The 27,560-nt window shown below is 37.7% G+C and overlaps 2 protein-coding genes across 2 annotated transcripts; one reads left to right on the plus strand and one right to left on the minus strand.

Moving 5' to 3' along the window:
* The first annotated feature begins 253 nt into the window (after window positions 1-253).
* On the plus strand, window positions 254-3,782 carry LOC145094293 (pyruvate kinase, cytosolic isozyme-like). The gene is made up of 3 exons (XM_079032567.1): window positions 254-663; window positions 2,040-2,501; window positions 2,731-3,782. The coding sequence occupies exons 1-3, from the start codon at window positions 412-414 to the stop codon at window positions 3,541-3,543; spliced, it is 1,527 nt and encodes a 508-aa protein (XP_078888693.1). The 5' UTR covers window positions 254-411; the 3' UTR covers window positions 3,544-3,782.
* Window positions 3,783-6,211: 2,429 nt separating this feature from the next.
* Window positions 6,212-6,936, minus strand: LOC145058409 (autophagy-related protein 8C-like). The gene is made up of 4 exons (XM_079006323.1): window positions 6,852-6,936; window positions 6,606-6,661; window positions 6,471-6,523; window positions 6,212-6,269 (listed from the first exon to the last, which is right to left on the minus strand). Exons 1-4 carry the CDS (start codon window positions 6,934-6,936, stop codon window positions 6,212-6,214), a joined length of 252 nt encoding a protein of 83 aa, XP_078862449.1.
* Between the last annotated feature and the right edge of the window lie 20,624 nt (window positions 6,937-27,560).

The following is a 27,560-nucleotide window of genomic DNA, read 5'->3' on the forward strand; positions in this document are numbered from 1 at the left end:
TGACCTAATTTCATTGCCATACATGAGTGTTCTATCAAATAATTAAAACATAAAATGCTACAAATATTAGGTTGTAGTAGCTAATGATTGACACTTTACGAATTAGGGCAAAAGCTCTTCTTAATTACAAAGACAAGAAAGGAACCAAAAAGGTAAAAGATTTCGGTTGGGTCGATCACATCGTGGCATGAATCATCAAGCATGTGCCATTATTCATGAATAAACTAACTCTAGATACCCACCATCGACCCCATGGCTTTCATTCACTTTCACATCACTTTCATTTCGTCAGTCTCCACAAAACTTCCTTTATCTCCCATCCAAAAATCAGAGCTTTTTCATCTCAAATTTCCATTTGAGAACAGATCAGTCAACTTGATTTAATCTGATACCGATTAGATCGTAGCAAACATGGACCAGATGAAGACCGATCAGAGTCTGCAAGAAATTGGCGTGAGGAGGCCGAGAACTAAGATCGTTTGCACTTTGGGACCCGCTTCTAGATCTGTTACTATGGTCGAGAAACTGTTGAAAGCTGGAATGAACGTAGCTCGATTCAACTTCTCACATGGATCTTATGAGTATCATCAGGAAACGCTTGATAATCTCCAAACTGCCATGGATAACACCGGTATTCTCTGTGCAGTTATGCTCGATACCAAAGTACGTAATCTCTATTCTCTACTAGATCTCCACTAATCGATCGATTGTTTGCAATCTGTTTTTTGCATCATCTACACAGCAATGTCTAATTCTTCTAAGTGTTTATACATCTGATACAGATTTAATTTTGACTTCGGTGGTAAAATTGACTACTTCTGAATTCTGATATTGATTCGATCACCATTTTGTGTTCATATTAAGTCTAATCTAGTCCCCAATTTTGTTGGGATGTTGACTTTTTCATTATCATTTGATGCTATGTTTCGTTAATTAGATCTAATTAGAGCTATAAGCTCGTCCTTGGTCATGGCTACGCGATTTGTTTTCCATTCAGCCATGGCATCGATTGATGTCTGAATCTAGCAAACTCTCTGTTTATTAAGAGAATTTGTGAGTTTGTGTTTCTTCTAATGGAAAGTATACACAATAATTGAAACAAATAATGGAAAGTATAGACAATAATTGAAATAAATAACTAATCTTTTAGATATTCATTTTTTTATTGCATAATTTAGTAAATTTAGAAAGATTTGTATATTTGGTACTTGAACTATGATAATTTTATATCAATCATTACACACTAGATCTAGTTGAGATGCAATCTGATAGATCTGAAAAGGAAATAATTCACATGTATGAATCTAATTATCATTAATTGATCTATAAATCATGTATCGACATATAACTAAAATAGGTTATTTACAAACGGGAAGAGAGTTTTTGCTTGGTTTTATGTCATTGAACTTGTTAAAATATAATATAAATCAATAATAATAATTTTAAATTTCAATTAAAAATTAACTAACAAATAGTTTAAAATCTTAATAATTAATTGAAGCCAATAGGAATCATTTAACTTATGTTATTTTAAAGTACTGTACAATTAAAATTATTATGTATTTTATCTATATAACTTTTAATTTAATTTTCAATCAATATAACAATTGATAAATGGTGTACTGTATATAATGATTAAAAATATGTTGCTTATTAAACTAAAGTTATATAAAATGTGAAATGTTAATATGATAAAACCCATAAACTTTGTATAGTTGACTGAATTGGAATGACTTTACAAAAGTCGATTGTTCAATCATTAACAAAAGGAAAAAAAATATACATAGACAATAAACATAAAAAAAGAAAACATGCATACTTTTGAAAATCCTCGTATGATCTAAAGGAGATTTTTTAAACATTTAACTTTTCAAAGATCCATCCACATGAACTTTTTGCAGAATGAACTTGTGCTATTAAAGTTCGAACATTGAGATGTTATGATCTATGAACACCCTTTTATGGACCACATACCTTACTTGAACAACTTTAAACTTTTTTCTAAATTCCATATGCTCATATTTTTATAATATTCTCAGGGTCCAGAGATTAGAACCGGGTTTTTAAAAGATGGAAAACCAATCCAACTAAAACAAGGCGAAGAAATCACAATCTCTACCGATTACGACATTAAAGGGGACAACACCATGATTTGCATGAGCTACAAAAAGTTAGCTTACGATGTAAAACCAGGAATGGTGATACTATGCGCAGATGGCACAATCTCATTCTCTGTTCTTTCATGTGACACTGAAAAGGGTTTGGTTCGATGTCGATGTGAGAATACTGCGGTTCTTGGCGAACGAAAAAATGTTAATCTTCCTGGAGTCATAGTTGACCTTCCAACTTTGACCGAGAAAGATAAAGAAGATATATTGACATGGGGTGTTCCTAACAAGATCGATATGATTGCTTTGTCTTTTGTTCGTAAAGGTTCTGATCTTGTTGAGGTTCGAAAATTGTTGGGCGAGCATGCAAAGAACATCCTTCTTATGTCAAAGGTATAACAGACAAAACAGTCTGATTATTTCTATATTTGACGTGCATTAAGCTGATATAAATATATTATAAATTCATTTTGAACAATAAAAGAATATTCAAAGTATATTCTTTCAAACTTAGCATATATTTTTAATAATATCTTATGCAATTTATTACAATGTTTTTATTAATTATATTTATTTTGAAAGTAATTTTATTTATTTATTTATTTATTTAAACTCGGGGCAGGTGGAAAATCAAGAAGGGGTAGCAAACTTTGATGAAATACTAGCCAACTCCGACGCGTTTATGGTGGCGCGTGGAGATTTAGGAATGGAAATCCCAATCGAGAAAATATTCCTAGCACAAAAAGTCATGATTTACAAATGCAACCTCCAAGGAAAACCGGTAGTCACCGCCACTCAAATGCTCGAATCGATGATCAAATCCCCACGACCAACGCGAGCAGAAGCCACAGACGTCGCCAACGCCGTCCTCGACGGAACCGACTGTGTCATGCTCAGCGGCGAAACCGCCGCCGGATCATACCCTGAAGTCGCCGTGAAAACCATGGCGAGAATCTGCATTGAAGCAGAAAACACAATCAATTACGCCGACGTCTTCAAACGAATCGCCGCAAACGCCCCAGTCCCGATGAGCCCACTCGAAAGCCTAGCGTCCGCCGCCGTTCGAACCGCTAACTCATCAAGAGCAACCCTAATTTTAGTTCTGACAAGAGGCGGAAGCACCGCGAAGCTGGTGGCGAAGTACCGGCCCGGGATGCCGATTTTGTCAGTGGTGGTGCCGGAAATTAAGACCGATACGTTTGACTGGTCGTGTAGCGATGAAACGCCGGCGAGGCATAGTCTGATTTTTAGAGGTTTGGTTCCGGTATTATCCGCCGGATCGGCGAAAGCTTCTCATGCTGAATCGACGGAAGAAGCTTTGGATTTTGCTCTGCAACATGCGAAGGAGAAAGGGCTTTGTAAGGCGGGGGATGCGGTGGTGGCGTTACATCGCGTCGGAACGGCGTCTATTATCAAGATTGTGAACGTTAAGTGAAAAAGGTGAAATCGATTATGATTTATTTTCTGTATTTTTTTTTTTGTATGATGTATATTTCAGTAAACTATTGTCGATGGTTGTGACATCGATAAAACTGCATTGTTTGTGTTTATGGGGATTTTTATGTAATTTGGCGCATAAAACTCAGTTGGCGAAATTTGGCCGACTGTTGTTGCCGAGTTGACTCGGTATGTAATGGAAATGACCAACAATCTATGAAGTTGTTAGAGAAATAATTGTGAGGATGTGGAAAGAAGATGCCAAGAGTTTTATATTCTGGCTTATCAGGAAAGGTGATAAACTTGTATCAATTCAAACTAAAAGTTGTGAAAGTAGTCAATTATCTACTACTCTGGAAACAAGAAGAAAAAGGAGAGTCAACAAAAAACCTGTTGAAATTGTAGAGGATCATATATGGAGAGGGCTTTTCCTCATGGATGCAAATCAATGGATAACGTACTTTCTCATGGTAAGTTTGAATAGTTGAAAAGCATCAAAGAATCTTGTATTTGTTGTATTTCAAACTTGACAAATCGATAATATGAAGATTAATATCGTGAAGTAATATATAATCGTTAATAATATCAAAGCAAAGAAACCGATAAAATATATAATCGTTAATAATATCAAAGCAAAGAAACCGATAAATAATATTAAGAATTAAAGACGAGATAGAAAAGTAAAATGTAGAAGGAGAGTATCTCGTTGTCAGATGAATTAAAGACAAGATAGAAAATGTAGATCCAACCTCAAGATAACATATTATTGTTAGTTGAAAGTTGCACATAATGACTCTTGTCCTTAAATGTCTTACATCGTTCAAAGGTTGTAAACATCAACATAAAACATAATGATTTAATGTCGATTATTGTTTTTTTCAAATAGTTGTGGAAGAACTAATAAACTCAAAGGAAATACTTGAAAATCCAGAAGAATGCAGAATTGTAGAGGGAGAGAATAGAACAGAGAGAAATCTCGGTTTTGGTGTGTGGAATACGGCTCCAGGAGAGATGTATTAATAGTCTTAAAAACCCACAAAGACACCACGAAACACATAATTATCGCGGCGGTGGCCTAATTGCACCCTATATAATCTCCTCAAGCCCCATGGGCTAGTCTCCTTACCAGCCTCAATTGCCACTTAAACCCTAATTCGTCCCTTAAACCTTCTTGGTGGTGTTCTTGAGCCTTGAGTGGATTCTTGTGATTATTTTGCTCATTTCCAAAGGAAGATTTGAAGATTGAAGGTGCTTAGCTTAGAAGGAAGATCATAAATCCATAATCTCTCCAGTTCTTGCAGTCTCTTTGAGGTATCAAGTTTGCATCTTGGCATGTGTATGATAAGATCTCTTCATGGCTAGTGTATTATGGTTTTGGTCTCCTTTTTGGGTCTTTGGATGAGTTGAGTTTTTTTAGGGCTTGTTCTTTCGGATATGGGTTTGTTTTGGTATCCTTGAGCATTAAGGTGCAAGCTTTATGTGAGGAATGGTGTCATGCATGCTTCAAGTCCCCTATTAAGTTCCTTTTTAGCTTAAGATCTTTATTTAGTCATATATGGACGTAAAGTTGGCAACTTTACATGATAATCCAACTCAAGGAGGTCAGATCTATGTTTTAGGGACCTGTCTTTAAGGATTAAGTGCTTATTGGTTAAGTTGTTGAATCTCAAGCAAAAACGGCGTGTTTGCAAGCTAACACGGTGTGTTAGCTAGGGATTTCTCGATTATCTAGATGTTGGAAAAACACGGCATGTTAGGTCAACATGGACTGTTGACCTTGACCTTGACTTTTATAGTTGACCAGGGTTGACCATTGGGTATTTTGGGTTTGGGTTATCTTTTGGGCTTGATTGTTTGGGGCATTGTTGGGTCATCTGAGAACAAGGGATTAGGGAAAAGTTAATGGACTTTAGGTTAAGGCCCATGTTAGGGTTTGGGCCCAATTTGGAAAATTATGCCATAAGTAGATCTTGGTTGATTATTTGGTTTGTGGGCTTTTGATTGTGAGTTTGGGCCTTAGTCTTCGACCAAACTAGGTGAGGGGTAAATGGTCTTTTTACCCCATATATGTGGATTATTGGTTTTGTTTTCGAACCCAATTGTTAATTGGGTGTTATTTGTTTAATAGCTCGAGGTTTCTAGCGGATCAGCAGTCAGAGATTTATTTATGGGTTCAGCTGTCGAGGTGAGTCTCCTCACTGTTCTATGGTCAAAGGCACCAATGTCAGCCCATTTGGTTTATGTATTATAGGAAGACCTGGGGTGACCCTTGGCATTTTGCATGAAAGACCAGAAGGTGGTTCCTGGCAAACTTTATGCAAGACTAGAGTATGAACTATGGCAGTTAATTAGTTAAGTAGTGTTGATTGTATGCTAGTTGTCTTTGTGATGCTTGAATGGAAGACCACGAGGTGGCTCCTGACACTTGTTTGTAAGACCCAAGGTTTTGGCCCCCGATGTGGTAAGGAAGACCATGATACGGCTTGTAGCATAATGGAAAGACTGTGGTTGGCACATAGCACTTTTTATTGATTACTGGATATATATATATATATATATATATATATATATATATATATATATATAAGAGTATAATGTCGTTCATGAAAGAATCTTCATTCTCATTCTTGTTTCATGTTGTTATATTCCATCCACCATTGGTCAAATCAGCTGGAGCAACATTCACAAAATTGACCAATGGTCAAATCAGCTGGAACTAGATATCTAAAATAAAAACATTAACATATTACCATTTTGTGGGTCCCATCACATTCATATCTTTTTATATAAATGAGACCATAAAAAGAAAATGTAAAAACTACAGTGATGTAATCAAATCGATGAAAGTAGTTTATTATTTCTTTCATATAATCCTATATAAACAAACATAGATACAACAAATGGGATAGGTTAACATTCACATACTTCTTTTTGTCTATGTTAGGAATGTCAGATTTTTCAGCTTTCTCAACAATCACCTGAAACTAAAATTTTACTCAAGAGCTAAGAGACAGATAGAATAGCATAATGTTTGATTGATAAAGAAACAAAATGTCTTACTGAAACTCTATCTGGATACTTCTCTCTGATGCGAGAGAATTTTGATTTCCTCTTCTCTACATAAACAAAAAGGAGAAATTCAGGTTTAGCAATTGATCTTATTATCTAATTGCACATCTTGATGCAATAATCATTTAGAAAACACACATCGAAACACCCAATTAAACAAATATTCTTATCTAATGATCAAGAATGAAACAGGAAAACCGCAAAAAGAAAAGGAAATTGTGATTGAAGGCACAATACCCAATGGGTGTTCAAGCTTGAACAAGCATTTAGCCATATCTGCAATCTGATTGCTTTCTACAGATTTCAAACAATTGAAAAACATTACAACAAAACCCACAACAATTGAATTGAACACTTAAAACACCATTAAAGAAGAAAACAAGGTTATCACAGAAAAAAAATACATGAAACGTGACATAGTTGCTTCTTTAAACCCAATGAAGAATGCAACGACAAGAAATTAAACTTGATGGGTTTACCTGTCAAAATTAAGAAAAGAACAGAGAGAATGATTGGTATAATCCAACTTTGTAAGGCTTCTTTAAATGAGAAATTGAGTACATGGAAAGGGTCGGGATTCTTGATTCCAACACGGAAGGAGATGAAACGAATTTTGGGTTTTCCCAACTCTACACAGAATTTGTGCGTTACTGATGAACATATGAAGGGGTAGAAAGGGTTGATGACTAAAGATTCGACGACGGACACTGTAGTAAGGATCGACGACGGACTCAAGGGCTTACGGCGTCCATCGACGGCGTGAAGGTCGTCTGATGGGGTGGAAGGTCAATGAAAACGAGAGGGATACGATTGTGTGGGTGTCGATTGAAGAGGCAATAGGGTTTTAAATAAAATAATTTGCCTAAATCAAAGGGTAGATGATTTAATTAATTATTTGTTAAAATTAAATAATACTTGACTCGTATTAATCCCTATATGCACATAATATTTTTTTCATCCACATTTGAACCTACTTATTATATATATATATATATATATATATATATATATATATATATATATATATATATATATATATATATATATTCTTTTTGATCATTTCTTTTAAAAAAAGTACCTTTTCTTACTATTGGAATTCAAAAAAAAAACGTTTCATTTGTTGGCCAATAGGAAGAAGAAAGGATACGATAAATTGTACCCGCACCACAAAATCTTTCACCCTAAACCGCAACCAAAATGTTATGTTCATGGATGCATTTCACCTAACTGTTGGGTGTGATTCATCTCATACCATCGACTTATGTTAAGGTGATGTCATCTGAGGTATTAATTTAAGAGAAAAAAAATTAATTATTATAACTTTTTGTTTTTTTAAGTTTAGACAAAAACTAAAGGTTTCTAAAAACATCATTAATTTTCAAAGATCGCGTACAAATTAGCAAATTGATGCAAAACTGTCCAAAATGGTCCACCGTGTATAAACATCATTTTTGGTCCATGTGTTTTTCCCCATATTTGAAGTTTAGTTCCTAAATATAAAAAATTTCACAAATGTTTCCTTTACACATGCAAAACTATGGAACTGCCAACTGATGTTGTTTTGTTCATGGATGTTCTTTTTTTTTAAGCAGTAAGGTGGTTGTAGGATTTGGATGGTAATGGGATGGGGGGGTTTTTTGGTTTCTTTTGTAAGCATCTAACTAGTGCAGGGTTTTTGGATTGTGATGTAATGGGGATTTTGGTTTCATTTTGTTGTATGAAGGTTTATGTAACACATTAAGTCGGTGGAACTTTAATGGAACGTAGTTTTGATGTGCATTTCATATATACATTGTTATAAGTGCATCTTTTGGATGGTTTGCAAATGTATTTCAAATGTACATTGTTATAAATGAATCTTTTTTATGGTTTGGAAATGTCATTCATAAGCAAATTGTGGATAAAACCATTACATACCATCTTAACCCCCCTTGGACCTTCTTATGACCAACCTCCATTTCTTTAAACCCTAAAATCGAAACCCTAGCCCTTGAAAGTGAGGTTTGAATCTTTCGAGTTTTCTTGATAGTGAAGGAAGATCATTCAACAAGTGGTGTTGCATTCAAGCTTTTGGATCCAGAATCTACATCTCATTGTTCATCTATTGAAGGTATAAACTTCATACATTGGATATTTCTTTGCTAGATCTTGTTTAAGATTAGATTTATGTTCAATTTGTCACAAAACCTTGATATATGTGAGTATGGAATACTCCAGAGCATTTGATCTATCCTTTCAGACATTTTAGGGTGCATAGTGTTATAAAAATGCAAGCCTGATCCTTTCCTTTCATCCATACATGAGTTATGGAGTTTTTTTTGGTGATGTTAGAAGTTAGGGTTTTCATACTAAGCTCTCTTTAGCCATGCAAAGGGATAAAGTCAAAGAATTTATGGATTAGGATATCTTTTAGAGTTAGATTTGAGGCTGGGGTAAAGTGTCTTAATGATTAAGACCTTACAAGTTGGATTTTGAGTTGATACCATGTACGTCGAGCGCAATTTTGGCTACGCCGAGCGTAGCTAGTTACGAACCCGTTTCCCTTCCAACTCTATGCTCTACACCCAGCATAGAGTTGAGTATACCGTGTGTAACATCAAAGTGTTGACCTTTGACTTTCTTTGACTTTTGACCAATTGTGCCTATAGATGAATTTGTGCGGGTTTTGTTCTTGGGAGGGGCAATTGGTCTTTTTCCCTAATTGTGTATTAGACTTGACTTGGGAATAGTGGAGCATGGAAACTACCTTAATTATTAAATACGATTAATTGGTGTAATTAATAGGCAGAGTCTAATTTTGGAAGTTCGAGTGTGAGTTTTATCTGTCATTTGTGCAAGGTGAGTCTCCTCACTATTCTTACGTGTGTGGTAGAATATATGTTTTGACCAGCTAGGTCTATGTGCTATTATCATGTTATGTGATATTGTGTGTGCTAAGACTTCAGGTAGTCTCCAACATTGCTGATAACCCATAGGGTGTGCTATTTGCCACTGAGACTTCAGGTAGTCTCCAGGGTTGCTAATAACCCATAATTATTATTATGTTTTATGTTGTATGTGGTATTTTAGGGAACTCACTAAGTTTTGTGCTTATAGTTGTTGATTACATGTGTTTCAGGTACTTTTGATGATCGCGGGAAGGCGAATGCTTAATTGCATATATTCACCTGCAATTTATGATTCTCAATATTTTGGGACACTCTGATATTTCAATGATGATTTTTATATGACACTTGTGATTTTAATGGGATGGTTTTTATAAAAAAAAAATGTTTTTATGTGAATTTAAAATGAAAAATTTTGGTTGAAATTTTGGATGTTAGAAATTGGTATCAGAATCCTAGTTTGAGGGATTTGGATGAACACTTGTGGGATTCCAAACTCAAACTAAGGACCTGAGAGTTTTTATAAAAACTTTTCAAAAAGAAACAAAGAATTTCAAAGGAGAAAAACCGGATGAATCAGTGTGTACAATCAGCCAGAGCTCGAGCGGTGATTTTCCGAAAATATCTCTATTTATTTTATGTGTTGTGTCGAGTTGTTATCTGATGAGTTAACAGAACTACATGCTAGTTGATAGGCTAAGGATGCCTCAGGAAGTGTGTGTTAGGGTTGCATGATTTGTGATGCCTTTAGCCTAGGAGGTTTCTTTTACAAGATTGAACCTATCTTTGCTACTTGCTTGGTGTATGTTGCATAATTGTACATGATGGGTTTTAGCCATATGAACATTCCTATGTGCACATGCAAACCCTAATGCTTGGATCTAGGTTTCTCTAATTGAACATACATTGAATCCAAGACTTCTAATGGCTAATAGAGTATAATAACAATAAGAAATCAGAATTAGAAGATTACCTTGAATCACTTGCTTGATCTTCTTGTCCTTGGAGCTTTAGAGTCACAATTGTCACTCCTCTAATGGCTTACAAACACCAACTAGCAAGAGAATGGTTTGAGAGAGAGGAGAGAGGATCAAGAATCGGCCAGGGTTTCTTCTAGAGCATAGGTGCCGATTTCCTTAACCCTTAGGGTCTATTTATACTTGTAAGGCTCCTAGGGTTTCACCTTTAAAACCCTAATTGGATAACTTAGGCCCTAAGCAACCCAATACCCTAATCGATAAGCCTTGGACGATTTCAAGGCCTATCCATAGCCCCCAAAACCGTCCCCCTTTATCATTAAGGGATTATAGCCCAAAGTACAACTATCATACAATTGACAGTTTATGCCCCTTTATTCAATTAATCTCTTTAAGTCACCAAATTAATTCCTAATTAATTTATGACTTATATTAATCAAATAATATTATTATTATTCCTTATATTATTCTCATAATATATTAATAGTATTTCTTCTCTCATAATAAATCATCCTGTCAAGTTGCTATGGTGAAAGCAACCCAAAAGGACCATGCACAACCGGGTCAAATAATTGCCTAATATAGTTGCAGCCTTAGACACTATTCCAACAGTCTCCCACTTGGATAAGTCTAGTAACTATATATACAAGTATAATCCGATTAGCAATCGTAACCCTCAAAGACGCTGTCAAACTCTGATCTAATCAATCTTGTCTTTCAAATAAGGGATCGTACAGTCCTCTGTTTAGATATCATGCTGACAATTCCATGGAACCAATTTCTCTAGCATTTGGTTTCTCGATTTCAGATTTATTTGACATAGAACTTAATCGAACACATAAATTCAGTTCTGACCAGGCCCGGCACATAAGTCAAATCAAATCATCGAGCGGCCGAGATATCGCTTTTACCCTCTTAGGATAAAAGTAACAGATAAACTTCGACTTATATGCATTTACTTATTCATTAATCAACTATACACAACAATGCATTTTATAACATCAAGTTACTGATGCGGTTTCGCATTATGAATGAACAATCAATTAACAAATAACAAACCATATATCTAGGTTTTAAGACCATATGATATTATCGTCTTGTGATCATCCTTTTATCACATTCCATAAGGTGATTCTAGCAAGCGCGGGTTTGTTCCAATGCTCAAAACTAGTTCATAAGCACTCATGAACGTTGCAACAAACTTTTGCTATGTCTAATACCATTTAGACAATCTAAACACCAATTCATGACAATCTTCATTCATACCTACTTCCAACATATGAACGATTGTGGACAATTTGAATAATTCGATTATTCTTAATAAACTCAATTATTCTGGAAGTCAAAACATGCAAAGTGAAACAATAGTTAAACAATTAACATAAGACAGTAACATTACTCATAAATAATACTCTTTTATTTAATCATCAAATGTTAATTACATTTATCTATTACACGTTTCTAATACTATCTAATCTATACTAATATCATCCTTCAGCCCAATACTCCTAGCATGCTGCAAGTGCTTAACCCTACTCAGTCCCTTCATAAGCGGATCTGCTGGGTTATCTTCTGATGATATCCTCTTCACCACGAGTTGTCCTTCTTCTACACGATGTCTAATGAAGTGATATTTTCTGTCGATATGTCAAGATCTACCATGATCCCTCGGTTCCTTGGTCAAGGCAACCGCTCCTTCATTATCACAGAAAATCTCCATGGGCTCCTTTATGGCAGGTACAACTCCAAGATCACCGATGAAGTTCTTCAACCATATTGCCTCCTTCGACGCTTCGCTCGCTGCAATGTACTCTGATTCACACGTTGAATCAGCTACGGTTTCTTGCTTGGAACTTTTCCAAGTTACTGCTCCTCCATTCAGGGTAAAGACCCAGTTCGACTGCGAACGGTAGTTGTCCCTGTCGGTCTGAAAGCTGGCGTCACTATACCCTCTCACCTTCAAGTCATCACTCCCTCCGAGGACTAAGAACCATTCCTTCGTCCTCTAAAGGTACTTAAGGATATTCTTGACCGCAATCCAATGGGCTCTGCCAGGGTTCCCTTGATATCTACTAACCATCCTCAAAGCAAAGGCTACATCAGGGCGAGTACAAGTCATAGCATACATGATTGAGCCAACTGCGGAAACGTATGGAACTCGGCTCATTTATGCTATTTCAGCTTCAGTACTCGGACTTTGAGTCTTACTCAACTTGGCATTACTTTGTATCGGTAATGCTCCCTTTTTCGAGTTTTCCATACTAAAACGTTTCAGTACTTTATCTAAGTAAGTGTTCTGACTAAGTCCTATTAGTCTCTTACTTCGTTCTCTCAGTATCCTTATTCCCAGAATATAGGAAGCCTCTCCGAGGTCCTTCATAGCGAAGCACTTCCTGAGCCAGGACTTAACCTCCTGTAGAGTCGGGACGTCGTTTCCCATGAGTAGTATGTCATCGACATACAGAACGAGGAAGCTTACTATACTCCCACTGGCTTTGACATATACACATGATTCGTATTCGCTTCGTACAAATCCAAACTCTTTGGCTTTCTCATCGAAGCAAAGATTCCATCTGGGAGACGCTTGCTTAAGTCCATAAATGGACTTCTCAAGCTTACACACTCTATTTGGATGCTTCGGATCGACAAAACCCTCTGGCTGAGCCATGTAAACATCCTCAGCTAACTTCCCATTAAGAAAGGCGGTTTTGACATCCATTTTCCAAATCTCATAATCATGAAATGCGGCAATTGCTAGCATCACTCTAATAGAATTTTATCCTTGCAACTGGTGAGAAGGTCTCATCATAGTCAACTGCGGGAGTTTAAGTAAAGCCCTTCGCAACCAAACGCGCCTTATATGTGTGTACATTTCCATCCACGTCGATCTTTTTCTTGAAGATCCAGTTGCACCCAACGGTCTTACGTCCGGGCACATTATCAACCAAATTCCAAACTTGGTTGTCATACATGGACTGGATCTCACTGTCCATTGTCTCTTTCCATTTCGCAGACTCCGGGCCTTCCATGGCTTCCTTATAGTTGCTAGGTTCATCTAGATTTATTAGTGTACCATCACTAATATACGTGTCACCTTCGGTAGTAATATGAAAACCATAAAACTGGGGTTGAACTCTAGCTCTTTCGGAACGTCTAAGAGGTAAGGACTCGTCAATCGGTTCAACCGGAGTTTCCTCCTCGGGTTGAGTGCCAGCGGTAGAGGTTCCTTCATCTGTCGACTCTTGAATCTCTTCAAGCTCGATTTGCCTCCCACTGTCTCCTTGGCTTATGAGTTCTCGCTCTCGGAAAACTCCTCTCCTCGCAACAAAGACAACATTGTCCTTCGGTCTATAAAAGAGATATCCAAAGGATTTATGCGGGTAGCCGATGAAAATACATCGCTCGCTACGAGGTTCGAGCTTGTCGTGAGTATCTTGTCTTACGAAAGCCTCGCAACCCCAAACCTTGATATGTGCTAACGAGGGAGCCTTCCCTGTCCACATTTCGTGAGGTGTTTTGGCAACCTTCTTAGTAGGGACTCGGTTAAGGATATGGGCGGCAGTCTCTAAGGCATACCCCCAGAATGAGATAGGTAGTGAAGCACGACTCATCATAGAGCGGACCATGTCTAACAAGGTTCGATTATACCTTTCTGCCACACCATTCAACTGCGGTGTCCTAGGTGGCATCAATTGTGAAACTATTCCACACTCCTTGAGATAGTCGTGGAATTCAAGACTTAGGTACTCTCCTCCTCGATCGGATCGAAGCATCTTGATTTTCCTGCCCAATTGATTCTCTACTTCATTCTTGAACTCTTTGAACTTTTCAAACGTTTCTGACTTTTGCTTGATTAAGTAGATATACCCATATCTACTATAGTCATCGGTAAAAGTCACATAGAAGCGGTTCCCATCCTTTGTGGTTGATCTAAACGGTCCACATACATCAGTATGTATGAGGCCCAATAGACCCTCACCCCTTTCACATGTACTAGTGAAGGGTGACTTAGTCATCTTTCCAAGCAAACAAGACTCGCATGTGTTATCTTCCCTAAGGTCGAATGACTCCAACACTCCATCCTTTTGGAGTTGGGCTATGCACTTCTTGTTGACATGTCCAAGACGACAATGCCACAAAGATGCTCTATCCATACCATTGGAAGAATCCATGCATAAAACATCTTTTCCTAAGTTATCTACAATCATAACAGTTTCATAAATTCCATTACATGGTATTGCTTCAAAATATAAGACACCATTTAGATAAGCACAAATAGAACCATTCTCATTATTAAAAGAAAATCTAAATCCTTGTCTAAACAAACCATGAAATGAAATGATGTTTCTTGCCATTTCTGGCGAATAGCAACAATTGTTCAAATCTAAACATAAACCATTCCTAAGCACTAGAGAATACACTCCAATCTTGGTCACAGGCAACGATCTTTTGTTCCCCATGATTAGATTTATTCTTCCATGCTCCACATCCCTATTTCTTCTTAGTCCCTGCAATTCAGAACAAATGTGGTAACCACACCCGGTATCAAGGACCCAAGAAATAGCATGAGATGAATCATTAGATTTAATTGTGTATATACCTGCAAAAGACAGCTTGATCTTTCCTTCCCTGATGGCTTGCAGGTAGTCTGGGCAGCTTCTCTTCTAATGCCCTATTTTGTGGCAGTGGTGGCACTCTGCCTCCTTTGGGTTAGGGTTAGGCTTAGCGGGATCAACTTTGGTCCCACTAGAAGAGGAACCATCTCGTGACTTTCTCTTGCAGTGGCTCTTAGACGGAGCCTTCCTCTTCTTGCCTCTTCCTTGCCCAATGGCCAAAACAGGAGCAGCGGGTGGATTGGGAGTGGGTGCAACAGACTTGTCCTTGAGGTTGCTTTTTGCAACCCTAAGGAGACCTTGGAGCTTACTTAGGGTGACCTCTTCTTTGTTCATGTAGTAGGTCATCCTAAATTGATTGTAACACGGAGGCAAAGAGTGAAGCACCATGTCGATCGCCAAGTCTTCCCCAAAGTCAACATTCAACTTGCGAAGACGATCGACATACCTTTGCATCTTTTGCAGGTGCACGGTTAGAGATTCTCCATGACCCATTTTGGCGGAGATCATGTTAGTGAAAATCTCGTAACACTCCTGCCTCGCGTTTTGGTGGTATCTCTCCAACAAGTCTTGGTGCATTTCATACGGATACATGTCCTCATAGGAATTTTGGAATTTGGCGTTCATTGTGGCTATCATGATGCAATGAACCTTCGTTGCATCACGTTCATGAGTCTCAAAAGCAGTCATTTCAGCCGGAGTAGCGATTTCTGGGTTGATTTTCTCGAGCTTCTCATCGAGGACATACTCCTGGTCCTCATAGCAAGCAATTGTGTGAATGTATCTTATCCACTCACTAAAGTTCGTTCCATCGAAAGTCACCTTTTAGCAAAGGCTCATCAATGTGAACGAGCTGTAGCAGCGTTTTTCGCGTTCGACATCTACAAATAGAAAGGACAAAGATAGATTAGAATTTGAATCCCTAATTATCACCCAATAAGAAAAACTAGGGTAGGATCCAACAACAATATTTACATATTAGAAAAGGGATGCCGTAATTTAACATGCAAACAATTTGAAGGTAAGTGAATGACGATTCACTAATTCTCCACCATGAAAACATAACTTTAAGTTCTAAATGTATAGAGAATTCCTAGATTTGGATGAGATTCATTGAAACTTTTCAATGGCATGTTTAAATCTCGATATGCCCCTCTCGTTTGTGACTGGGATACCGAGGATCACAAAGTGGGTGTGAATTACCATGCAAATTCACATGGTGCCTTCATTGTAACAATCACCTATTCGATGTGTCGGTAAACCATACACGCTCCAACGAACTACGATAAACAATGAATCACCCTTTTCCACCTTTGCTTAGAACCAATTAGTATGTCGGTAAACCACACACGCTCCACTAACTTCTTAGCAAGGGTGCAAATTGTAATTTCATGGGATTGCATCAATTCACTTTTCCTAAAGTAACTAGGATTGGGAAGTTTTGAAAAACATGTAGTTACTTTGTATTTCATATTATACTTTTAATGAGGAGATGAGGTTGCCCTATCCTACCCGTTCGGCTAACGACCCTCCACCGATCAAGCAAGCGGTGGGTGTGAGTGTACACCCATTAAGCGTCATTTTTATAGGCAACAACCTTATACCCACCTTATAGACCGGCTTCGTGAATGAGGCCTACTAACGGTAAGACTAGCATTTTAATTATACATACATACATATATATATATATATATATATATATATATATATATATTAGTCTTGTAATAATATATTAGTATAGGGCTGATGAATTTTAAACTTGTAAAATTCTAGGGTTTGAAATTTAAATTGTCTAAATTAAACTTTTAATCACAAAACATAAATTTCAAAACTTGAGGGCAAGTTTTAAACTTTTCAAAACATAGGGGATCAAATAACAAATAATCTAAATTAACATTTAATCACATAATTATCCATATTTGATTTATTTAATTATTTCTTGCAAAACAATTTACCAATTTAATTAAAATAATTAATCAATTATCACATAAGGAAAGAAATATTTTATTAATTGATAAATATCTTCAATTAGGTCAAGAATATACTCATATATATCATAAAATCGGATTTATATTGACCTAACATGATTAAGGTAATTATCCAAAAGATAAACAACAAGAAATCCCGAAATTAGCTCTTTCTGACACTCGGACTCGCCGAGTACCACAATGGACTCGTCGAGTCCACTATGGGACTCGCCGAGTTCATCAGACAGAAACACAAAATTCAAATTTTGCAAGCATCAAACAAGCAACCAATGCATCAATTCAATAGAAACCAAGCTAGGCTCTGATACCACTATTGGGTTTTAGCCATATGAACATTCATATGTGCACATGCAAACCCTAATGCTTGGATCTAGGTTTCTCTAATTGAACATACATTGAATCCAAGACTTCTAATGGCTAATAGAGTATAATAACAATAAGAAATCAAAATTAGATGATTACCTTGAATCACTTGCTTGATCTTCTTGTCCTTGGAGCTTTAGAGTCACAATTGTCACTCCTCTAATGGCTTACAAACACCAACTATCAAGAGGATGATTTGAGAGAGAGGAGAGAGGATCAAGAATCGGCCAGGGTTTCTTCTAGAGCATAGGTGCCGATTTCCTTAACCGTTAGGGTCTATTTATACTTGTAAGGCTCCTAGGGTTTCACCCTTAAAACCCTAATTGGATAACTTAGGCCCTAAGCAATCCAATACCCTAATCGATAAGCCTTGGACGATTTCAAGGCCTATCCATAGCCCCCAAAACCGTCCCCCTTTATCATTAAGGGATTATAGCCCAAAGTACAACTATCATACAATTGACAGTTTATGCCCCTTTATTCAATTAATCTCTTTAAGTCATCAAATTAATTCCTAATTAATTTATGACTTATATTAATCAAATAATAATATTATTATTCCTTATATTATTCTCATAATATATTAATAATATTTCTTCTCTCATAATAAATCATCCTGTCAAGTTGCTATGGTGAAGGCAACCCAAAAGGACCATGCATAACCGGGTCAAATACTTGCCTAATATAGTTGCAGCCTTAGACACTATATCCAACAGTACATGGATAGGATTTTATAGCCTTATTCCTTTTTTGGTTTTGTACTTGAGGTAGAACCATTTATTCGACTGCCTATCAAGTCCTTTTTTGTGTACGATTGGCATAGGTGAAGTAAGTGGCGAGGATATCAGAGGTCTTTATGAGGCGGAGCGGTGTTGGGGAGTAGTCTAGGATAATGCCTAGATGCTTAGTAATGGTTCTGAGGAACCTGTAGGGTGATTGTATAGATACCCTTTAGGAATAGAGTTCTTATGACTTAGGGTATTGAGAGGATGACTTGAGGCAAATACGGATTGGTGGGGAAGGTAGTATTGGGGCCGTACTACTAAATGCATCGGATCCGTACGCGACTCAAGAAGGAATCTTAGGGTACTAAGAAACTTGCGTTAATGTTTTTGTATGTGCTTTAGCTTGGTTCTGATCATTTTCTTATGTGTTTCAGTATGGTGTTTACCCGAGGTTAAGGCTTTAGCGACCCTTAGAGGTCGAGTGTCAGTGATGATGAGATATGTAGGATCATTGCCGCTGAGGTGGCCACAACGATCAGATAGGCCATAACAGAGATGTACGGCTATATTAAGACCATGTTGATTGAGACTTTCGACGAGCGATATGATGTCGTCGTCGAGGGTACTACTATCGTGGCCACCACAGTCGTTGCTTCTACGAGAACGTAGAAGGGTGATTCATTGTGGTACCATGAGTTCAACGACACGAAGCCACCGGAGTTTGACGGGACCAAGAACCCGATTGTTGTGATGAGATGTATTTCTGATATTGAGGGTTGCTTCTATACTTGCTCCTGTCCTGAGAATCTGAAGGTTTGCTTTGCGTTGAACCTACTTCGCTTGGGAGCGAAGGACTGGTGGAAGTTTGTGATGGTTGACTATTCTCCTGCGGAGCATTCTGTAGTGACTTGGGAGAGGTTTACTGAGATGTTTAGAGATGAGTTTGTGCCATTGATTGAGAGAGAGAAGTTGGCCCAGGAGTTTCTGTCTCTCAAGCAGAAGACGGATATGATGACTGAGATCACCAGGATGTTCCAAGGCTCTTAGAAGGAAGGCATGGACGAAATTATGAAGGGCTATGATCTTTATATAGCTAAGGTAACTTGGTGCCAAAGCTAGGGTTTAAGGAAGAAACCCTAAATCCCTTCGCTTGGTGACCAAGCAGCCCATTCCCCTTATCCAAGGGGCTTGGACGAAAACTCTTGGGCTTGCCCAAGTGATTTTCGTCCACCTCATACAATGAGGTCCTTGGGCTTCTTTCCTCAACTTTTAATAAATAACGAAAAAGTCTCTGCACTTTTAATTAATCCAATTAATTTCTGATTAATTATTAATTAAATAATATGATTTCTAATTAATATATTATTTTCATAATACATTAATAAACCATTTATTTAATTTATTATTCACATAATAAATTAATCTCTCTCTCTCTCTAAAAATCGTCCTGTCCAATTGCTTGGTTTGAGGGCAACCCAAAAGGACCGTGCTACTATTAATTCAAGTTTATACCAATTATAGTTATAGGGTTAGACACATAATCCAATAGTCTCCCACTTGGATAAGTCTAATAAATACAACTGCTAGTATAACTTCTGAATCAACCAACAAATTATAGCTTCTAAAAGTCGATGTCAAACTCTGACCCATTTAGTTACGTGTCCTAAGATAAGTGATCAAATATTCCTCTATTTTACAAGATATTGTACAAACATGAGACGTGGATTATAATCAATCTCATTGTCCAATATTTTGTTTCGCGATTTCTGATTTGTGATGATGACATAAGATTTTCTAATCGAACACATCAATTTAGTCTTGGCTAGGCCTAGAACTTATAAGTCAACACTAAATCACCGATGGGCCCAAAGATATCACTTTTCCCGTTAGGGCAAGAGGAATAGATAAACTTTGACTTATATGCTTGCACTATTTACTCATCAAATCATGTACAACAATACGTTCTATAACATCAAGTTACTGATGCGTTTACTTATTATCAATGCACAAATGACTCATAAACAACAACTTATATATCTCTATTTCAAGAATATAATATATTATCGTCTTAGGATTACTCGTGATAAAGTCCATGAAGTAATTCTATGAGCGTGGGTTTATCCAATACTCAAAATCCCCATTTTCTAAGTACTCATGAACATTGTAGCAACCATTGCAATGTCTATTCTCCATAGACAATTTACAATTCAAGTTATGACAATTTTAATTCACTACTTACTTCCAAAAGTATGAGCAACTATGGAATTTCGAATAATCAAATTATTTAGGAAGTAAAACACGCAAAGTGAAGCACAATAATAACCTAATTCACTGTTGTCTCAAAACCTTTGAATATAAATAAAACTCTTATTATTTAGTCAACACAATAATTAAGAGTTTATTCATTGTATAATGTTTCAAGTAATAAATTAAACCCTTGAATTAAACATCAGTCATGCCATGTTATGAACATGCATACTATGTTTCTCTATGGTCCTTCCTGTGTGAACAGATCGACTGGAAACTATTCCAATGTTGCTCATTTCACTATTTCAAATTATTTTCACTACTTAAAATGTATTAGAATTCCAACATTACATGCATTGTCCTTCTATGATGTTGAGGCTTCAAAGTCACAGAGACTTAGCCAACGATATTATAGAATGTTCCATTGGAACTTTGTTACTAAAAACAATTCCATGGAAATGAAATCTCAAATTCAAGGTACAGTCCTTGAATACTTTTCTTGCATTAAAGTTTCCATCTCACATGTAGCTTTTAACAATTAACTACCACTATGGAAACATTTCCATATTCCTATGTGACCATTAATTCTAATCAAGAATCATCCCAATTTAAAACATGTCACCATGGTCTGTCCAAATTAAATACCATACTTCCAACTATCCACAAGCAACCAATCTTCAGTAAATCTCAGAGTGTTCTTGATAGTTGTTTAAAAAATCAAGTGACATAAAAATTTTAGTCCTTTTTCCAGTTGGATAAATCAAGTGACATAAAAATTTTAGTCATTTTTCCTGTTGGATTAGGTGTCTAAGTCCAGAACTATAATTGGTATGTACTTGACCCGATAGTAGCATGGTCTTTTTGGGTTGCATTCACCATAGCCATTTGATAGGATGAATTATGGAGAAAGGGGTTAATGCATGATTTATTAATATATTATAAGAATAATATATTAATTGAGAAATCATATTATTTAATTAGTATTGATCAAAAATTAATTTAGTGATCAAAAGAGACTTATTAAAAGAACGGAGACTGATTATGTAAATCAGTAATAGTTGTAGTTTGGGCTAATGGGCTCTATTGATATGGGGTGGACGAAAATCTATGGGAAGCCCATAGAGTTTTCTTCCAAGGCCTATCATATGGGGGTCTGTGGATTGCTTAAGGCTTAAGCAAGGGAATTAGGGTTCCATTTGAAAACCCTAGCAGCCTCAACTATAATAGGAACCCCAAGGCTCCTGTAATCGGCCACTTGATTCCCTAGAGGAAACCCTAGCCGAATTATATAGCCTCCACCTCTCTCTCTTGTTCATCCATTGCTAAGTGGTGTTTGTGACTCCATTAGAGGTGTAACAATTGAGGCACTAAGCTCTTGAAGAACAAGATCAAGCAATCAACAAGAAACGTATTCTTCTAAACCTAATATGATTAGATTTCGATTTTTATATCTTAGAATTAGGGTTCTTGCTTTGGAAAATTAGTCCTTGTAAGTGTTACCAGAGTCGCGAATTAAGTCTACTATCTATGCAATAAATAATGGATATTGACACACCATGCAGTCGCATAATCTCTTTGATGTACGTTCTAGTCAATTTCTCCATCTTGTCGGTTTCTTTGATTGGCAGGAAGTGCGCGGATGTGGTCGACCTGTCAACAATTCCCCATATGGTATCGAGACTTCCTTTTGACTTGGGTAACTTGGTGGTGAAGTTCATGGTTTTCTGTTTCCACTTCCTTTCGGGTATCATTGGCCGTTGTAGGAGACTCGAAGGCTTCTGTTGTTCTACCTTAACCTTGGCACAAGTCCGAATGTAACACTCTGTTTATTAAATAAATAAATAGATAAAGTTGATGAGTGGATACTAGCCCTAAAATCAATAATTATATAATAAGAGTTGGTCTCGAGGAGTTACTTGGCATAATTTAGAAGTTGAGGGTTAAAAGTGTAAGTTTCGGACTCAGTTTATAATTAATTATGAAGTCAGGGCTCCGTGATAATTATTTGGATTTAATTTAATAAGATTTTGGAAAAACAAGGTGCAAATGGTAAATTTTGGACTTAAGTTGAAAGGAATTTGGATAGCAGGGGTTAAAAAGGTAAATATGGATCTATTTTGAGATAAATGGTAGCTGGAGGGACCATTTGTGACATTATGGAATAAGTTTGATAAGGGTGGTCGGATATATAAGCTACCGGTAACCCCAAACCCTAACCCTATGTGTGTATCGGCCACCACTCATGTCTTCAGCCGCCAACATCCCGTTCTCCCCTCTCGTACTCCGATCAAGTGAAGCTCTGAAGATCGCCGCAACTGAAGCCTTAGACTCTGAGAGCCGGCGTTCCATCTTACTGCCGATGACGATGCCATTGCCACTGTTTCATCGCCATAACCCGCTACCGGTGAAGTCATAAACAATCGTCGAAGACCGACAGGAGTGTTGTCGCCGCTGCACTGCCTTTGTGAAGAAGATGAAGCCACCGCCGGACGCTGCATCCACAGCGGCGTCGGTGGCCATTGTGATGTCCGCTTCTAATGTGGGCATTGCGTCGTTCCAAGGTGGTCTCCGCTCATCCTCCTCGTCCCTTCTTCTCTCTAGTTCGTTGCTGCAATGCCGTTGTGCCGCCGATGAGCCACTTGAGTTGCTGCTGCCTTTACCAAGCGCCACCAGGTGGGTGGCTGGGTGCGTTTTGCAATCGGAGTCGTGAGGGTGTGTTGCTTCTTGTTCAGATTAGCTTGCAAAGTTGTTGTTGATTATGTTTGTTGGGTGGGTGTGACAGTTTAGCCGGAGATCGAGAGAAAACCCACCATGGCCGCCGACCATGGTGGTTGTTTCCCTGAAACCACTTTCTGCCACCACAAGCCACCGTGAGGTGGTGGCTGTGCGAGTAGATCCTTGTATGAGTGTTTTTAGAAGTTGTTTGCAAAGTACACAGCCGGATAGATCAAGAAAGCCACCGCCACCACCGTGAGGTGGTGGCTGCCGCCAAGCGCCACCGCCGGCCACCATGGTGTGGTTGGGTGTGTGTGTATTAGTTAGTGTGTGTGTGTTAGTGAGTGTGTGTATTTGGATTAAAGCCCTGTAATTGTAATTAGCATATTGAATAATAAAAATAATAATAACCACCACCGTAAGGTTGTGGGCGCCACCGTGAGCCGCCATCGACCACCACTACCCGAGGTGGTAGTGGGTGGTGCCCCGCTAGCAAACCCTAATGGGCTTAGAGATTGGTTTTGGGCCTTTTGGGCCATGTTTGGGTGGAAAACCCTAATTATGAGTTTTGGGCCTTAGACTGATTGGGCCACTTGTGGGCCATTGGGATTGGATTGTGAATTAAGCCTAAACTATTCCATGTCGTTTATCTAGTAGATTAAAGGACTTAATGGATTAAGTCCTTAATGGGCTAATTGAGAAAATACTAATATTTGAGAGATTATCAGCACACGCGAGAATTATTTAATAAGTGAATATTAAATAATAATCATTGGCAGAAATTAATCTAAGCAATAATGGACTTAATGGATTAAGTCCTTAATGGATTAAGTCCCTAGTGTGTTAAGTCCTTAGTGGGTTAAGTAAGAAACACTTAACCCTAGTTATCATTTGATGTGAAACCCTAATTTCACTTGGGCCTTGTTTTGGTCCATCCGAGAATAATCAAATGGACTAGAGTAATTAGTTGGGCTTTAGGGTAAGGCCCATATGAAGGATTGGGCCCAATTTGGAAAATTGGGCCATAGATGGGCCATAGTTGGGGCCTAGATGGCTGTATGATAGTGGGCCCTAGAATGATACATGTTGGATTGGACTGATCAACTGGGCCTTAAGGGAAGTCCATGTAGAGGTTTGGGCCCAATTTGGAAAATTGGGCCATATGTTGGGCTTTGATCCCTAGTTGACTTTGGGCCTATGGATTGGGCCTTGGGCTTGGGTAAGCCAAGCTAGGGGTAATGTAGTAATTATCCAAAGCATGTATTTTTTTAGTTATGTGTTAGAACCCAATTATTAATTGGGTGTTATTTGGTGTTGACAGTTCGGGAATCTGTCAGCCAACAGCTGGGGTGGAGTCTGCTGGACTTCAGCAGTGTGGGATTGTGTCTACGGGACTTCAGCAGTGTGAGGTGAGTTTCCTTCCAGTAGGAACGGGTCTACGGCCACAATGTCGGCCCGTTTAGCTAGCAGTAGTTCCGGACTTCAGTCCGATGCAGTAGTTAGAGTGCTTGATGTCTTTGTGATTCAAGCATGTTTGTGTTATGTGTTCCGGACTTCAGTCCGATGCAGTATATGTGTTATGTTAGCAAATACGTGTTTATGTTATGCTATGTTCAGACAGTTCCAGACTTCGGTCCGATGCAGTTAGTTCCGGACTCCGGTCCGATGCAGGGGACAAGGTCCCAGTCAGTTTCAGACTTCGGTCCGATGCAGTTAGTTCCGGACTCCGGTCCGATGCAGGGGACAAGGTCCCAGTCAGTTCCGGACTTCGGTCCGATGCAGTTAGTTCCGGACTCCGGTCTGATGCAGTCAGTTCCGGACTTCGGTCCAATGCAGTTAGTTCCGGACTTCGGTCCGATGCAGTCAGTTCCGGACTTCGGTCCGATGCAGTGGGCAAGGCCCAGTATGTGCTTTATTTGTTATTGTATGGTATGTGGTAGTTTGGGGGAGCTCACTAAGCTTCGTGCTTACGGTTTCAGTTTTGGTTTCAGGTACTCAGTTTTCAAAAGATGAGCTCGGGAAGATTGCAGTGCACACACCATTTGTTCAGCCTGGGATGTTTATACTCTGATATATTTGACAGTTTTTATGATATTTTGAGATATATTGTTTATGATTCTTATACGACGTCGATGAATATGGTTTTATTACTGATTTAGAACGAAATTGTTAGACTGTATTTTTGGGATGTTACACCGATACTTGCCCACATATGTAGCGATGTCAGCTTTCCTATTCGGCCACCGATGTTACTCTTTGAGGTCCAGATACCTCTTGTCTGAGCCTGGATGTATGGAGTAGCAAGTTTTCATGTGCTTCGTTCATGACGTCATTTCTGATTTCATCAACTTCGGTGTCCAGATCCGGTTCATGGGATAACATGCCCTGCCGCTCTTGCCTTCTAGGTTTTGTGATCGGTGAAGATCGTACATTTCGTGTTGTGCAGATAGTGCCTCAAGGTATCTATGGCGAATACTATTGTTCCTAGTTCGAGGTCATGCGTGACCTAGCCGACTCTGTACGTCTTTAGCTATCTTAAGTCATAAGAAGTAATTTCTGCTCAGATCGCTGTATAGGGCTTGCTGTAGTGTTTCTCGTTTGTCAATTAGATCGGTAAGGATCATATGGGTTCAATTTATGCGACTTGATTAATTCGAATGGTAGAACATCCACTTGCTCTCCTGGGTAGCCTTGTCCCGAAGTTCATGATAGGACTCATACATGGTCCATCTTGTTGGATTAGTGTCTAAGTCCATAACTATTTTGGTATGTACTTGACCCGATGGTGCATGGTCCTTTTGGGTTGCCTTCACCAAAGCAACTTTATAGGATGAATTATGGAGAGAGAGGATTAAATATGATTTATTAATATATTATGAGAATAATATATTAAAGGAGAAATCATATTGTTTAATTAATATTAGTCAAGAATTAATAAGAATTAAGTTTGTGGCTAAAAGACATTAATTAAACTTAAGGGACTAGAACTGTCAATTGTGTGATAGTTGAATATTGGGCTAATAGACTCCATATCAAAGGGGCGGACGAATTCTATGGGGAAACCCATTAGAAATCGTCCAAAGGCCTTTAAGAAAGGGGTTCATGGGTTGCTTAGGGCCTAAGCATCCAAATTAGGGTTTCCTTGTTAGATAACCCTAATAGCCTCACTATTTAAGGAACCCTTATGCCCCAAAAACGTGGTGAACTTGTTCTTTAGGGTTTCCACACGTTTTGGGCAGCCTCCTTCTCTTCTCCTCTTCATCCTCTTGCTCTTGGTGTTTGTGAGCCATTAAAGGAGTGACATTTGTGACTCTAAGCTTTCTAAAGTCATTACAAGGAGGATTTGGGATTGTTATTGCTACATAACAATCAAGGTAATATCTTAAACCCATTATTATGTTAATATTGATTATCATATGCTAGAATTAGGGTTTATAGTCTTGGATGAATTGCATATACAATAGAGAAACCTAGATCGAAGCATTAGGGTTTATATGAGCACATAGGATGTTCTTATGGCTAAAACCCATCAGTGGTATCAGAGCCTTGATTGGTTTCTATTGTATTGATGCCTTGTATGTTTGTTCAAGTTGCAAAATCGATTTTTTGCCTCCTGCCTGATGAACTCGGCGAGTCCCATTGTGGACTCGGCGAGTAGGCCCCTACTCGGCGAGTCCATAGGGGTACTCAGCGAGTTCGAGCGTCAGAAGGAGGAAGTTTCGGGATTTTTTACCTATTTGGACTTAGAATAATTGCCATAATTGTTTAAAATTAATAAAATTCGAATTTTATTGATTCCTTATGATTATCCTTGTCAAAATAAAAGATTTTGGTCATCTAATTTGATAATTGTTACCTTATTTGATAAATGTTAAATTATGGAAATTATTTGATCATTATCTTGCAAGAATTTGAACTAGATCTAATTAGATAACCACCAATTAATAGTTAATTGCCTTATTTGAATTATGTGATCTAGAATATTCTTGACAAAGTTTGGAAAAGTTTCAAATTAATCCCTTTAGGTTTTATAGTTTAAATTAGAACTTGAAAGTTTTGGTTTTGAAATTTAAATAAGTTAAACCCTAATGTTTTGAAATGTTTCAAAACTTGCCCTCAAGTTTTGGAATTTAAAAGTTGATTAAAAGTTTAATTTGGAAATGTTAAATTCTAAAACCCTAGTATAGTTTTGAAAAGTTCAAATCACACCCTTATGGTTTTATTAATTAATTAAAGTGTATAATTAAAAGAGATTTAATAAATCCATAAAGTTTTGGTTTACAATTTAATTAAATTAAAAGTATAATTATTAAATTTGACCACCTAGTATTTTAAAAGTGTAAAATACACCCTATACTATATATAACATTAAAAGTCTAACATTATATATATGTATGAGTAAAAGTCAGTCTTACCGTTAGTAGGCCTCATTC

The sequence above is a fragment of the Lactuca serriola genome, chromosome 1, assembly GCF_051521515.1.
Source record: "Lactuca serriola cultivar US96UC23 chromosome 1, Lser_US96UC23_V15, whole genome shotgun sequence".
NCBI lineage: Eukaryota > Viridiplantae > Streptophyta > Magnoliopsida > Asterales > Asteraceae > Lactuca > Lactuca serriola.